This window comes from Triplophysa dalaica, chromosome 2, assembly GCF_015846415.1.
Source record: "Triplophysa dalaica isolate WHDGS20190420 chromosome 2, ASM1584641v1, whole genome shotgun sequence".
Taxonomy (NCBI): Eukaryota; Metazoa; Chordata; class Actinopteri; order Cypriniformes; family Nemacheilidae; genus Triplophysa; species Triplophysa dalaica.
In genome coordinates this window covers 15,348,660-15,364,138 of record NC_079543.1, presented here as the reverse complement: position 1 = coordinate 15,364,138, position 15,479 = coordinate 15,348,660, and the positions used below count along the sequence as shown (strand labels likewise).

The window sequence follows — 15,479 nt, the reverse complement described above, 5'->3', positions numbered from 1 at the left end:
CGGCATAACAGTGATATGAGAAGCCATGTGCCTGTATGATGGGTCCCAGTGATGTCGTGTAGATGGAAAAAAGTAGTGGTCCAAGCACCGACCCCTGAGGGACCCCAGTGATCATGTGGTGAGCCGTGGACAGCGAGCCCCTCCATGACACCGTGAAGGATCTGTCGGAGAGGTAGGATTTGAACCAGCGGAGGGTAGAGCCTGTGATTCCTAGTGATGACAGGGTTGCTAGCAGTATCTGGTGATTGACAGTGTCAAACGCTGCAGATAGGTCTAGCAGAATCAGGACCGAGGATTTAGATTCCGCCTTGGCTAGCCGCAGTGCTTCATCCAAACAAACTGTATCTAACTCATGCTAATTATAGTTTGTGCCTTTTAATCTTTAATGGCATTTCTCCCACTTCTACTTGTACTGATGCTACAGGTGATGTCTTAAAAGCTCCACAACACAGAAATAGGTCCTTAGTTTGTACTCTATCCAGACCTGACAGAGTATTTTTTCATAATACATCCATAAATCCAAGGTGGAAATAATTAAGGCAGTATGTGTTCTTTTCATGGATGTACCCGATGCACCCAAGTCAAGCATAATTTACAGTAAATTATTTAAGTAGGCTACCATTTGTTTTAAATCTCTTTTCCATTTGCACCCATTAAGCCACATAAAGCATTACTCTTTGGGAGACACAACAAGTGACTAGTGAAAGAAACGTCAATACTTGTCAATATATTATATATTCTTATAAACACGTTGCCAGTTATTGGCCCCTATATTAGACTAACACATCTTTTCATATATTGCCCCAAGAACACATTAGATACTATTTAGATAAATTGTACATGCAATATCAAATAATCTTTTTACAATGGCTGGTAAAAGAAAACCCTGAAAACTAAAAAGGGATTGGCAAATGATAATATAAAAAAGTATGTCCACTACAGTGCCCAATTATGAATAAAATATATATTTTCCTACATTTTTGATTATATTGTTTCTTATGCTCAATTGAAAATCTTTTCCCCTGGGTCATAAGAGAACAGGTAAATTAATATTGCTGCTACTGACATGCCCTTGTACTAATAGATTAGGGAAATGTCTAATTTGTATGCAGTTTTTTAACCTTAAACTACAGATTTATATGATAGCTTTGTTTTTAGTAGAATTTCATTTTTATGTATTTATTTGCAAATCCCGTAGGTGGAGGTATACACACCATCTTGAACTTTTTTTTAAACTTTTTTAAACTTGTTTTTTAACTTGTTTTGTATTTGCAGTGATGCATCTTGTTGTCTATTATCCTTGTATTTGCTACAGTTAAAACAAAAAGCTATGGTTACTGTAGTGAAACCACGGATTTATAAGGGTAATCAATACAAAACCACCATAGTTACTACACTTATGAGTAAACACAAGTAAATAACATGCTATTTAGTAGTTTGATGTATAAAATACATAAAAGTAAGGGTGACCTGTAGTGTTAGGCTTGTTAGAACAAAGTTTAAATATTGATTTATGGCATTCATCTTTATTCATATTCACATCCATAGCATTTACGTCTATGATAATTCCAGGTGCTGTAGGTGACACCTACAGGCTGTAGACAAATGTATGTCGTGGCCACAAGATAAGGATTCCCAGATAATCAGATGCACAAACCGACGTTGAATCTATGTTGATTTTTGGTTAGAAAGGTCAATCATATGTCGATGTTGAATCAACGTTCACAACTGCAGATACTTCTTGTATCTGTTTTGTTCTCCCATTTGCAGACATAAGCATATAACAGTGCTGTGAATACACGCAACTGGCGCATAGGCTGAGGACAAGTTTTTGCAACTGCACCGTTTCACTTTAACACCGGTGGTCCGCCACTGGCCCACTGACCATAGGCTATGTTTGCTGGGGATAGGCAAACGAGACAGCGAGAGGTGCTGGAACCGCCGCGCTTGTTTAGATTGTTTAGAGGGGGAGGTGTCGCTGCACTTCACAATAATTATTTTATCACCTCTCAGAATCCCTTCTCACAAACAAATTTGGCACACAGTCTTAATAATGTTAAAGGGTGACTACCTGGGGCCCAGGTCAGGAAGGAGACAGAATGGCTTAACCAACTGTCTGCTTGCCGTCTCACGTTACAGAATACACAAAATATACAACATGTAATAATCCCTTCTCACAAACATCATAAAATAGGGACTGTGTCTGTCCCCCGGATTAGCAAACATAAGATAATGCGTAAACCTCTTGAAAGTGACTTCATAAACGTTAAATCAAACATGAACAAAATACAGACAATCAACTGTTACGAATCGGATTGCTCAATATTAGATCTCTCTCAAATAAAGCACTTTTTGTTAACGATATGATAAACGATCATAAAATAGACATGCTCTGTTTGACAGAAACATGGCTAAAGCCAGATGATTAAATTACTCAAAATGAATCCGTTCCCCAAGATTATTACTATAAACACGAGCCTCGTCTAAAAGGTAGAGGGGGAGGTGTAACTGCACTTCACAATAATTATTTTATAACCTCTCAGAAGTCTAATTTTAAATACAATTATTTTGAAGTCATGGTACTTCACATATTAACACCTAATACCAAGGACAAAACATTTTTTTAAATTTATTCTAGCTATTGTATATAGGTCTCCAGGGCACCACACAGATTTTATTAAAGAATTTGGTGGGTTTTTATCAGAACTAGTACTGGCCGCAGATAGAGTCCTTGTCGTTGGTGACTTTAACATCCATGTAGATAATGATACAGATGCCTTGGAAATGGCTTTCAAAGACACTCTTAACTCCATGGGCGTTAGTCAACATGTGTCAGGACCCACTCACCTTCGTTATCATACTTTAGATTTAATACTACCTTACGGTATAAATGTGGACGATGTTAAAATCGTTCAGCAGAGTAAAGACATTTCGGATCATGATCTGATATTATATTTGCTTCACTGGCCTACGGCTGCAAATCAAACTCCTTGTTACAAATATGGTAGAACGATTACTTCAGCTACCAAAGATGCGTTTCTCGACAATCTGCCTGAATTGTCTCAAATATCTAGCATGAGAAAAAGCGATGACGATCTTGACATTACTATTGAAAATTTTAACTCTACCTTCTCGGAAACATTAGACACAGTTTCTCCTCTGCATTTAAAAAAGATTAAAAATGGCAGCCCAACACCGTGGTATAATGAACAGGCTCAGGCTATAAAGAAAGCGTCCCATAAAATGGAGCGGAATTTTAGATAACGAATTTAGAGGTATATAGTATAGCATGGAAGGATAGTACTCGAAAATACAGGAATGCCATAAAACGTCTAGATCCGCCTACTTTTCATCACAAATAGAAGAAAACCATCACAACCCTAGGTTTTTATTTAACACCGTGGCTAAATTAACAAAAAATAAGTCGTCAGCGACTTCAGATTCTGATTATCAGCATAACAGTGATGAATTTATGAACTACTTCACTAATAAAATCCAAGATATTAGAGAAAAAATTATAACAATGCAACCAGAAGTGAAACCCGCTGAACAAACTACAACACCCCTAAGGAGAAATTGCAATTATTTTCAACAGTAGATCACAATGAACTCTCTAAAATCATTAGATCATCCAAATCAACAACATGCGTGCTAGATCCTATACCTACAAAACTACTAAAAGAAATGCTCCCGGAAATTATAGATCCTCTTCTTAGTATTATTAACTCATCTATGACATTAGGACATGTCCCTAAAGCATTTAAGGTGGCTGTTATAAGGCCCCATGTCAAAAAAAACAATCTCGACCGAAGAGAACTAGGGAATTACAGGCCTATATCGAATTTACATTTTATATCTAAAGTTCTTGAAAAAGTAGTTTCAACTCCGTTATGCTCCTTCCTCCAAAGGAATGACATTAATGAAGAATTACAGTCTGGATTTCGAGCATGTCACAGTACAGAGATTGGTTTGATCTGAGTAACAAATTATCTGCTTTTAGAGTCTGACCGTGGCTGTACGTTATTGGTGCTGCTAGACCTTAGTGCTTCATTTGACACCATTGATCACAGCATACTCCAACATAGACTAGAAGAGTACGTCGGTTTTCAATTTGTAGCAATAAACAATGATGTGTCCCCCAAATCGCAAGTCCAGTATGCAGACATCCCAAGTCTCCCGGAAGTTCCGGGAGTCTCCCGCATATTGATAGCGGCTCCCTGATGCCCGCAAATGAGTTAAAATATCCCGGAATCTAGAGCGAGTGATCAAGAGCGCGCATGCGAGTCAGGGGCTGTGCTTCAACACATGTAGCGCGAGCACGGCAGAAAGGGAGAGGGAGCGAGGGACCTTGCGTGTGCGTGCGTGTGCTAGTCTGCGTGTGTGCCTCATGAAGCGCATGTAATACAGAGAGCGTCCTGATTGGCCTGTTTCGGTAAGTCAACCAATCAATTGTAAGTGTGGGCGGGCTTTTATCTCTTATCCCGAGTCCCGAACTGAATATTCAGTTCAGTATATCTAGAAACAAGAGCGCTATGGCAGAGGGAGAGGGCCCCAAAAAACGAAAATATAAGACACATTTCACCCAAGACTACACGAAAGTGTACCCCTGTCTTATAAAAGTGAAAAATAATGACAGTCTTACACGCTGTACAGTTTGCAATAGCGACTTCAGCATTGCCCATGGTGGGTTAAATTATTGTAGAAGACATGTGAAGGTGAGTTCATCAAGTTTCATTTGATTTCATGTGCATATTATTCAGGTCGGCTAACAACTAGCTACATGAAAACACCTTAGACATATTTAAAATTGTAATGGAATATAAATAAAAGCAGTTTACATAATAGATAGAGAGAAAGAGAGAATTTTATTTGTCATTGTGCAGTAGTACCATACAACGAAATTTGCTTGTGCATCATCTAAAAATACTCGCTTTCATATACACACACACAATAAATAAAGTTTTTAAAACTTTTTTAAAGTTTTTATAAATAAAAATTATAAAACAATAACAGGGCATCCAATATTACACTGAAGTCCCATTGCATAAAGTCCCTATCTATAAAGTGCAACTGTGCTGACTGGGTGGTAGGGGTGTATGATTGTTCAGTTCTTTGATGGCCCTTGGGATAAAAGTATAAATAGTTTTTTTTTTGGGGGGGGGGCGGCATCGGCAGGGGGTTGTGCTTTCGGGATACCTCCCTGAAATGCTTTTTTCCAGGTTGAGATGTCTGAGTATGGTGTACCACAGGGCTCAGTCTTTGGGCCTCTGCTCTTTGCATTATATATGCTACCTCTAGAAGATATATTTAAGCGACACGGAATTAGCTTTCACTGTTATGCTGATGATACTCAACTTTATATTTCCTCGAAGCCTCATGAAACCCAGCAGTTCCATCGAATAAAGGAAGGCATAGTTGATTTAAAAAACTGGATGACAATTTTTTACTACTGAACTCAGACAAAACAGAAGTGTTACTTACTGAACCAAAAACCGCCATACGTAACAACCAAGAATACTGCTTAACTATTGAAGAAATGCTCCTTAAAATCCTCGTTGTCAGCTAATAATCTTGGCGTTGTATTCGATAGTAATCTGTCATTTGAAAGCCATGTTGCCAATACCTGTAAAATTGCATTTTTCCATTTAAGAATATATCTAAACTACGTCATATGCTGTCACTGTCAGATGCAGAGAAATTAATTCATGCATTCATCACATTAAGACTAGATTATTTTAATGCACTTTTAGGTGGTTGCCCTGCAGGCCTATTACAAAAACTACAACTGGTTCAAAACGCGGCAGCTCGAGTTCTTACACATACAAAAAAGTATGAGCATATAACCCCGGTTCTGTCAACCTTGCACTGGTTACCTATAAAGCATCGCATTAACTTTAAGATCTTGATTATTACCTATAAAGCCATACATGGTCTAGCGCTGCAGTATTTGAATGAACTTCTATTGTATTACAATCCTCCACGGGCATTACGCTCTCAGGCGTCCTGTCAGTTGGTAATACCTAGAATTTCAAAATCAAGTGCAGGTGGTAGATCCTTTTCTTATCTAGCGCCTAAACTTTGGAATATTCTTCCCTGTACTGTATGGGAGGGAGACACACTCTGTCAGTTTAAATCTAGATTTAAGACGCATCTTTTTAATCTTGCAACATTACACTTCCATAATATTAATCCTAAAAGGATTTAGGCTGCAATATTTAGATCAACCGGAACCAGGAACACATCCAACAACAAATGATGTACTTGTTGCATCAAAGAGTGCAGAACAGTACTCTACTCTCAGCCAGTCTTGTCTCTTTGTTCCAAGGTTACCGCAGGATGCAGTTCATGCCCAGACCTGATGGCAGAGCTGAGAATGGGAAACTGAGATGATAGAGCTGGATAAAGGACGCGGTACCTTGACACGATTTTTCTACAACACTTCAAATGCTATTAGATTGTTAATGATAATCTTAAATCTATAATTTACCTTATTAGTAAGTTTATTTATTTTTTATTTAGACTTGTTGTGCAAGCACTGTTGAGCTTGTGCAGAGGCAGCAGCTTTTGCCAGAGGGGAACTGGAATCCCTGGTTGGGCCTGAGTTCTCCTGAGTTTTTTTTTTCTCGATTGGAGTTTTGGGTTCCTCGCCACCGTTTGCCGATTATTTTGCACTATTTGCCTGGCCGGGGGGCTGTTTTGGATTTAGAAGTTAGACATAATTAATATTGCATAAAAGAATTTATAGTCCGTTTAACATTTGACCTGTGGTTATCTCCCCTTTATCTCAAATGTGTGCTTTCACTGTGCATGTGTGCGAGAGTGTTTGCGTGTGTGCATCTATGTGAATGTGTGTAAGTATGTATGTATATTGTGTGTGTGGAGCATTTGTATGTCTGTCTTTTGTTGTTTTCACCTTTTTGTTGTTTCTACAGGTATATGCCTTTAGTTGTTTTTCTTGCATTCAATGTGTCTCATGTACAGCTGCTTTGTAACAATGAAAATTGTAAAAAGCGCTATATAAATAAAGTTGAGTTGAGATTAATATACAACTAAAATAAACTCCAGCGGTTCAGATGCAGAACCCTCTAAAAGCCACCTCCCCGAATTTTTGGAGAGGGAAAAAGAGTTTCAAGGAGAGAGGAAAAACTCTGAGAGAGAGAGAGAGAGAGAGAGAGATAGAGATAGAGAATTAGAATTTTACAATCCTTTATTACAAATATTATTCACGACATGGTTAAATTACAATGCTCATTTATAAAGGAAACCAAACAAACTCACAAATATATAAAAACCAAATCACCTTCAACAACAGATCACAACGCCTCATTGTAACACCAAATTTCCTCAAAGGCAACAAGATCATCCATATGTTTATAGAATTTAAAATCAATCAGTATTCTTGCTTGAATCATGTCCAAGAACAAGGTAACTAGATTCTGTTCCAAATTGTGTTCCACTTTTTTCTTTCTACTTACATAGATAGCCAGTTTTGCTTTGCCTAGAACAAAATTCAGAAATTGACAAATAAATATTTTCTAAATTACATATTTAAAATCAAAAATAAATAACATCATATACAAGGATTCATTAAAATTTCGGAAAATGCTACCCAAATACAAGAACAAAGGTTCCAATCTAGTACAGTTGACAAATGCATGAAATATAGTTTCTCTCTCAGTACAAAAAGGACAACCCGCATCAATCTCAGGATTTATGATTGAAATAAAAGCATTGACAGCTACAGCACCATGAAGGACTCTCCACTGTAAATCACCAGTTTTTTAGTCAACGGTGGTTTATATAATGCTCTCCACTCAGGCTTTTTACCATATTCAACTAAAAATACCCACGCCAAGGAGTATCAATTTTCCTATTAAAATTTTTTGTGTTAAAATTGATTAAACAACACTTGTAAAAAACCTTCCCAGTGCTCAAAAAGAAGTCTAAACACATGGATTCAAAACTTTCGAGAAAGACTCCGGAAGCTCCTTCCAAATTTAAAGAAAAACACAAACAAGGAAAGGAGTCTTTAGGATTTGGGTTGCAGAGGCCGTCACTGTACTCGGTCAGCAGGGTCCTTTCTGTTGCAGTAAGAGTTGACAACCATTTTACTAATAACTGTGCAACCAGACGAATTGATCTAAAACCCAAGCGTTGAGCCGTTGCCTCCTCGTTCTTAAAATCACGTCCAGCTATTTCCAATAACTTTCCCAAGCTGGTGACTTTACTGTAAATGAGTGTCTTGCAGACACATCCCGACGTGATCCATGAATTAAAGGCTCTTCCAGTAGCCAATGAAGTCACGTTGTGCCCTCTGCTTCTTTAAAAAAGAAAAGACTCCAAACCTTAAAACTGTTTCTGTAAAACACTGGTAGGCTAGAAGTATTCAGTTTCAATGGGTCCATAAGAAAGAGAGTCTTATCCATTACCAAACTCTCAAGATTATGCAAAATCTCATATGCAACAGCACACCATTTAAGGTCAACTGAACCAATGAACAGTTTCTGTACAAACTGCAACCGAAAGGTTGCTATCCTACTTTGAAGATGATTAATCCATGTTCACACTCTTCTTTTGGCAGGGACAACACATTCTGTGGGACTCAATGCAATTTATCCCCCAAAAATCTACCAGAATAGCCTTGATTTTAGTTAACAGTTGTACGGGAGGGTCAACACAGGCGAACCTGTGCCACAATGAAGATGCTACCAAATTATTAATAATTGACACACAACCTCTGTATGACATCTTTGGCACTAAACAATTCCATTTATTCAGACGACCTTCTACTTTTTCAATGACCCCTTCCCAATTTTTTTGTACTGTTAACTCATCACCCAAAAACACTCCTAAGTATTTAAAACCACATTTTCCCCAAATTAAACCTCCAGGAAGTTCTGGCTTTCCAAGTGCCCACTTAACTAACAATAACATTTCACTTTTACTGCAGTTTACCCTCGCAGAAGATAGACCATTAAAAGTTTTAAGTAATCTTGATAAGACCTAAATATCACTTTGCCTGTTAATCATAACTATTATATCGTCAGCATAAGCTGACACTATAAGATTCTTTTCGCAATTTGGCAAGCATATACCATGCAGTTTGGCTCTTATTTGCTGTAGCATTGGTTCTATTGCCAAAGAATAAAGCATACCAGACAGCGAACACCTCTGCCTAACACCTATGTGAACACTAAAAGGAGCACATAAACCACCGTTCACCTTAAGAATACGCTCCACGTCACTATAAAGAACTTTAATACAATTTATAAAATTGTGACAAAACCCAAAACCCTCTAGAACTTTTCTAAAATAGCAGTGCTCAACACTATCAAAGGCTTTCTCTTGATCTAGAGAAATTAACCCACAATCTAAATTTAACAACTTGGAGACATCCAAAACATCACGAACCAAAGAAACATTATCAAATATTGATCTACGGGGAACACAGTAAGTCTGGTCAGGATGGATGACAGCATCCATCACTCCTGCTAGTTAGCCAGGGTTTTAGGGAGCAGTTTATAATCACTGCAGAGTAGTGACACGGGCCACCAACACTTGATCTCCGTAAAGTCGCCCTTCTTGGCAGGAGGATTAGCACTGCTCTACGGCAGCTCACAGTCAACTGACCTTCAGCCAGGCTTTCGTTCAACACCTCCAAAAGGTCCTCCTTCAGCTCTTATACAGCTCCTCCGTGCTCAAAGCACCCGAGATTTCAGCGTTGGCTTCCTCTGATACCTGGGGTAAGTCATCAAAAAACTCACTATCACCCCTGTACCCGGCCCCAAGTTCACTCTTATACAAGTTCTTAAAAACGTAACTGCTCTCTTGCGAATGTCAGCAGGGTTTGTTAATAAACCTCCAGATTCAGAGCACAAGGCATGGATGGCCCTGCTCTGACCATTCTTCTTCTCCAAAATGAAGAAGAACTTGGATGAAGCATCCAACCGGTTCCACACTCTGGAACCGAGACCTGACCAGAGCCCTAGTGACGTTCCGAGTATATTGAAAACAAAAATGTTTTATTTGGGATTTCCCAAAGTCACACCACTGTCGTAGAGATTTAAACGTCCCTTTTGTGGTTTGAACTCATCCCAAAACAACTTAAACATATTCTTAAAATATCATATAATCACCTAACAAATTGGTATTTAGCTGCCAGTACGCACTCCTTGGTTTAATAGAATTTAGAAACACAGAACACTGCACCATACTGTGATCAGAAAAACTCAGTGGAGTAATTAGACATCTTTTTACAATATTGCAGTGATGTTTAAAAACATAAAATCGATCAAGTCTTGCCAGAGAAATCACACTGTCACGAATATGAGTCCAAGTATATTGTCTTTGTTTCTCATGAAACTGTCTCCAAATATCACATAAATCGTGAGTCTTCACAATCTGGTTTAGCAAGTTACGAGAGGGTAAATGGGGTTCAACATGATTCCTGTCTAAATTTGACACCGTACAATTAAAATCACCGCCGAAGAATAAATATTCCTCCCCACAACATTTTTGCAAAACTGAGCCGACTATATTAAGAAATATGATTCTTTCTACTGCTGAGTTCAGAATATACACACAAATGAACACAAAAACAAAATGTTCAAAAGTTGCTCTAACTTTTAAAAGTCTACATTTAACTATTTCCTCAACCTGAAGAGAATGTGGACTGAAGGGTCCACTCCCACTGAAGGGACTGAAGGGTCCCCTCCCACTCTCCTGCCCAGTCAGCAGCATTCTTTGAGTCGCTGTGTGTTTCTTGCAACATAACAACATAAATTTTCCTTTGTTTAACTACCTCAAATATTTTTTCATTTCTCTTGCACCATTTATTTTCATAGATGAAATATTCACTTCATTCATTTTTAGAAGAAAAGGGGAAAAAGAGAAAACTAGCAGCAATCCACACACACCATACACATCAACAGCGAAGCTATAAGGCTTTCTCAGACTCTTCATTTGCATTGTCAGCAGGGAATTTTCTTACTATCTTCTTTAATCAATATACCTCTTTGTTGGTAAACAACCCCTCCGACATAACACCCCTAGTTTTACCAACAAACTGTATAATGTTAGAAAAATAATCTTCCACCCTGACCCCTCTCTTGTTTTTGTGGCTCTGAGAAAGAACTTAATGTCATCCACTTCATAGCCTCGGCTAGAAAAGTCACTCTGTCCTCTACATCTGCTCTCTTAGCTTTATTGGCATGAAAATCGTCAAGATTTTTTCCTTTTAGACGGAACTTTAAATTCACTTTGTTCTGTCTCCATTTCAATGCCCTCACAAAACAAATTGGACTGCAAAACGTTGAACGCGCTATCGCTTTGATTCCTGTCCGTTTTAGTGGCGGACTTACGAGACTGAACCTTGTAGGCTTCAGCACTAACCGGTGTATTAACTTCTTCCGCGTGTTTGGGATCAGTTACCGGCGCTGCATTGGTTGCGCTCTCGCTCTCAGATGAAACCACAACCGTGCTCTCGTCCACTGCGCCGGTCTCTACCACTTGCGGGGTAACGTTTGACAGTCCCGCCTCAACAGGCTCGCCAGCACTAACATCGTTCGCCGAGCTGTTTTCTTTAGTTTTACCAGGGCACGCGCGAATCAAGAGACCCATCTCCCCGCACTTAAAAAATCTCATTTTGTCCGTTGTAACATAGATGACATAGTCAAATTCACCAACTTTCAGATGCAGTGATAGGTCAAGCTCCTCGTCGTCTTTCAAAATCATGTAAACAAAACGTCTGAAAGACACCACATGTTTTAAAAGAGGCGAACCGCAACCAATTGGTATAATCTTAATAGGTGACACCAATTTGCCATATCGAGAAATAATTCTCACTAATGTTTCATCACTTATAAAAGGCGGAACATTAGACAGTAGCACTTTTTTGGATGTCATGGAAAGTGAGAGGACTGGATTAAAAAGATTGTCAATAACAATGCCAGTCTCAACTAACTCATTTGCTTTTTCCACAGAGTTAAGAAAAATAACTGTAGCACTGTTCATTTTAAAGGCTGACACGATGTTCTCATGACCCACAACTTCTCCTGCAGCTAGACAACAGTCTACCATACTCACCGCGGCCACCACCTTCACCCCATGGCGCCGTGTGAGTTTACTCAACACTTGCGATCGCGGGGCCATCATGCTAGCCGCAAAACGGCAGCGCTACCATACCAGAGAAAACTTTCAACAGTAATCTAGGCAAGAAAAAAAAGTACGAAAATAGTAAACACTCACAGTCTCAAATCCACACTCACAACACTCTGTTGCTCACACTCAACTGTCACACCGGAAGTGAGAGGGAGGGAGAGAGAGGGAGAGGGAGAGAGAGAGAGAGAGAGAGAGAGAGACTTCCGAGAACTAAGCCTCTGCTTTCAAAGAAATTATTTCATATATTTTTCATTCATTCTTTAAGTGAACTCTGATTAAATACTTTCCCCCAGCATCATTTAGAGCATAGACTCTGTCATCCTGCATGTCAAAGATGCCTTCGACAGCAGAGAAAAAGGAAATCATCTTTGATTTTATGAAGACTCTCATAGAAGCGGACATCCCTCTTGAAAAAACTTTTCGCGGCATTTTTTCCAAAGTATTGCAAACAGGGAGGGGCAATTCCAGGTCTCATGTACACTCTAACTACCTTCCACAATTATTTCCTCAGTATTTGGAGAATATCAAGCAGGCTGTACATGAAAGCCCCGTGTATGTAATTGCAGATGAAACAGCAGACGCTTGTGACCGTTGTGTCCTCGCTATTCTCCTCCAGCCAGTGCTCAAACCACCTCTTGCAGCAGATATCATTTTTTAGATAAGGTTAATTTCAGCACTGTTTCACAGGCTGTCATCTCCTGTCTTAACTTCAACAATACCAGCTTCAATGATGTATGTTGTTTTGTCAAAGATTCTGCAAGTTACATAATTCTCTGTGGACTCTTTCTCAATGCCAGACAGATGACTTGTCTGACACACCTGCTGCAATTAGTTTTTGAAGTGTTTCCAGACACCTTTGGAGAACTCAATCAGATGTGTGGTTTGGTGAAAAGAGTTTTCCCGCCAGGCACCCAGACGTAGTCTTTAATTGAGGGACTTCATGATGCAACAGGGCTTGTCTCCTCTCATGCCAGTGCTTGCTGTCAAGACAAGATTAGGACCATGGATAAAACTGGTTCAATACCTGGCCGAAAACATGGAAACCTTGCATGACTTCACAGCAACATTGCCGCCATTCTCCAAAGCTGTGCGGGATCTGTTGGAGGTGAGCAGAAAGCTTCTGAAAGTCCAGGCCACCTTCATTGTTGAGCACAGCTCTGACATACTTACCACCCTCACAAAACTGGAAGAATCTTCCAGACCAGTAGCTACTACCATCTATAGACAGCTGGAGGACCACAGCATTTACTTGAGTTAGGGTCTACCGCAGAGGCTGAGGACTGGCGTCCCCACACTAGAGATCAACTGAAGGAGTTAAATGACGAAGAGCGGCACAGTTGTTCACAGGTGTTTAAGGAAGCAATGGCAGAATATTACGTAAAGTTACAGGCTGTGATGGAGTGACATCCTTGCATTGCACTACTCAAAGCCCTCCCAATCTTTGATCCAGCCAAGGTCTCTGGTTTCAAATATGAAATTAAAGATTATATCGAAGTTGTCCCTGCTTTGAGCAAGGTGTCTGCAGATGAGTGGCATCGTTACATTTATATGGAAAAAAGTGAAGCAGGAGAAATTGAGGGGTGGGCTGGTAATCTCCCTACTACTTCAGGTGATATAGAGAGACTTTTTTCTCTCTATTCTTCACTTCATACATACAATCACAGCAAACAGTCCTCCAGCAGATTTTGTCTAGGGTAGATCTTTTGGAAACGCTCGAAATATGCTCCTAACTTCAAAAAAATACATTTATTATCAGAAATTCCTAATTCTCTCCATACTCAATTTCCTTTTTTCCATACTAATGCAGAACTGGAAAAAAAATATCCATACTTTTCCAAAACATGTAGGAACCCTGTGATAATTGTTCAACACCATCAAACAAATTCCAAATTCTTAAATAATCTAGTGACCTAACCTACCAGTGCTTGGCTGACATTTCCACCAGTAGCAAGGGATTTGAAATTGCTGCTGTTATAGACCAGTTGCAGCTCAGTCATGTCCACCACCTCCAGTTCCTCCTGACTGGGCCTGTCCACTACACGCAGCTTTTCTCTGCTGTCCATTAATACAAGTGTATGGGAATTTATCCACTGCAAAAAAAAAGAAGTGAATGTGAAACTTTACATTACCATATAATTAAACTGAAATTATTCCTTTAACTGAATGACTGAACATACTAAATATTTAACTCACGCTTAAACTAATAGGATCACAGTTGAGTTGAAACTGCCTCTGTTTGATGACATGGATAGTCCCAGACTCATCTTTTTTAACCTGAGCACCAAAACAAGAGAGTTGCTCAATTATCTGATATTTTTTGATTCTAAGTAAAGGTGGTGAAATTTCTGCAGCACTGAACAAAAGTATAAATGTACAGTGCCCTTTTCATCCACTGTAAATGCACATTTTAGTTCAATGACTCTATATTGTTAGTGTTAGTCTTAGTCTATACCATGCAAGCTCTTAATTACAAATGCAGTATTATGGTAGTATTGTTTTGCAGAAATTACACATTTTACGCTTTCATTTCACTTTTTATTTATAAAAAAGTTTTTAACTTTATTTAGATTATGCAATGAAACAGACCAGCAGAAAATGGATGGTGTCTCCTCTACAGAAAGCCAGAATGGGGTTGATTGTTTTCTGTACTGCAACAAACTGCCACGCTAACAAGGGGACACTGGTAGGATCCATCTGTATCTAAAACAGTAAGTTCTATATTAGATACATAGAAATAAAATTACTCTGCGATTAAAGACCTAGTTTGCAACTTTAGATGGACTTTCCATGTTAGCATTATATGTTTTTCATTGCCACTCTTGCTGATGCTTTCTGATTTTTTTTATTTAATTGGGCTAGGTACGCAATTAAATGAATACGGCCAAAGAACCTCTCCCATTTAAAGTTCCAGAAGTGTACATTACTTTTTAAACACACTCTGGTCAGATGAATTTAACAAATTAGCATTTTGGGCAGCAAACACTCAAGATGGGAAAAGTATCCCATGTGTGAAGTTAAATCTACTGCTGAATCATTCATATTTTGGGCCTAATTTTCTGTTAAAGATCCTAGATGTCTTCTTCATATAGATGGCACCATGGATTTTAGCAAACATAAACAGATAAAAAATCTAAACCTTTTTTTGTCATAATGACATCCCACTATTTAAAATTTCTCATTCTCCAATAAAAGCTTTGATTCTTGTAACATTTTTGAAGAAGAGATTTGAAGGATTAGCATTGCAGATTTATTTAACATCCTTTCTTTGACCATATTAACTAAGGGGTGGAATCATTTTGAGCCCAATTGTATCACAAAAG

At 38.8% G+C, this 15,479-nt stretch overlaps 1 protein-coding gene across 1 annotated transcript in view; it reads right to left on the bottom strand.

The window, feature by feature from the left end:
• vps8 (VPS8 subunit of CORVET complex) overlaps positions 1-15,479 on the bottom strand; it is a 219,927-nt gene that overhangs the window by 156,698 nt on the left and 47,750 nt on the right. Inside the window, exons 12-14 of the mRNA XM_056731464.1 lie at positions 14,746-14,859; positions 14,353-14,433; positions 14,079-14,249 (exon numbers count right to left, since the gene is read on the bottom strand). Of these exons, the coding sequence (XP_056587442.1) occupies positions 14,079-14,249; positions 14,353-14,433; positions 14,746-14,859 (366 nt within the window). The remainder of the gene's footprint in view (positions 1-14,078; positions 14,250-14,352; positions 14,434-14,745; positions 14,860-15,479) is intronic.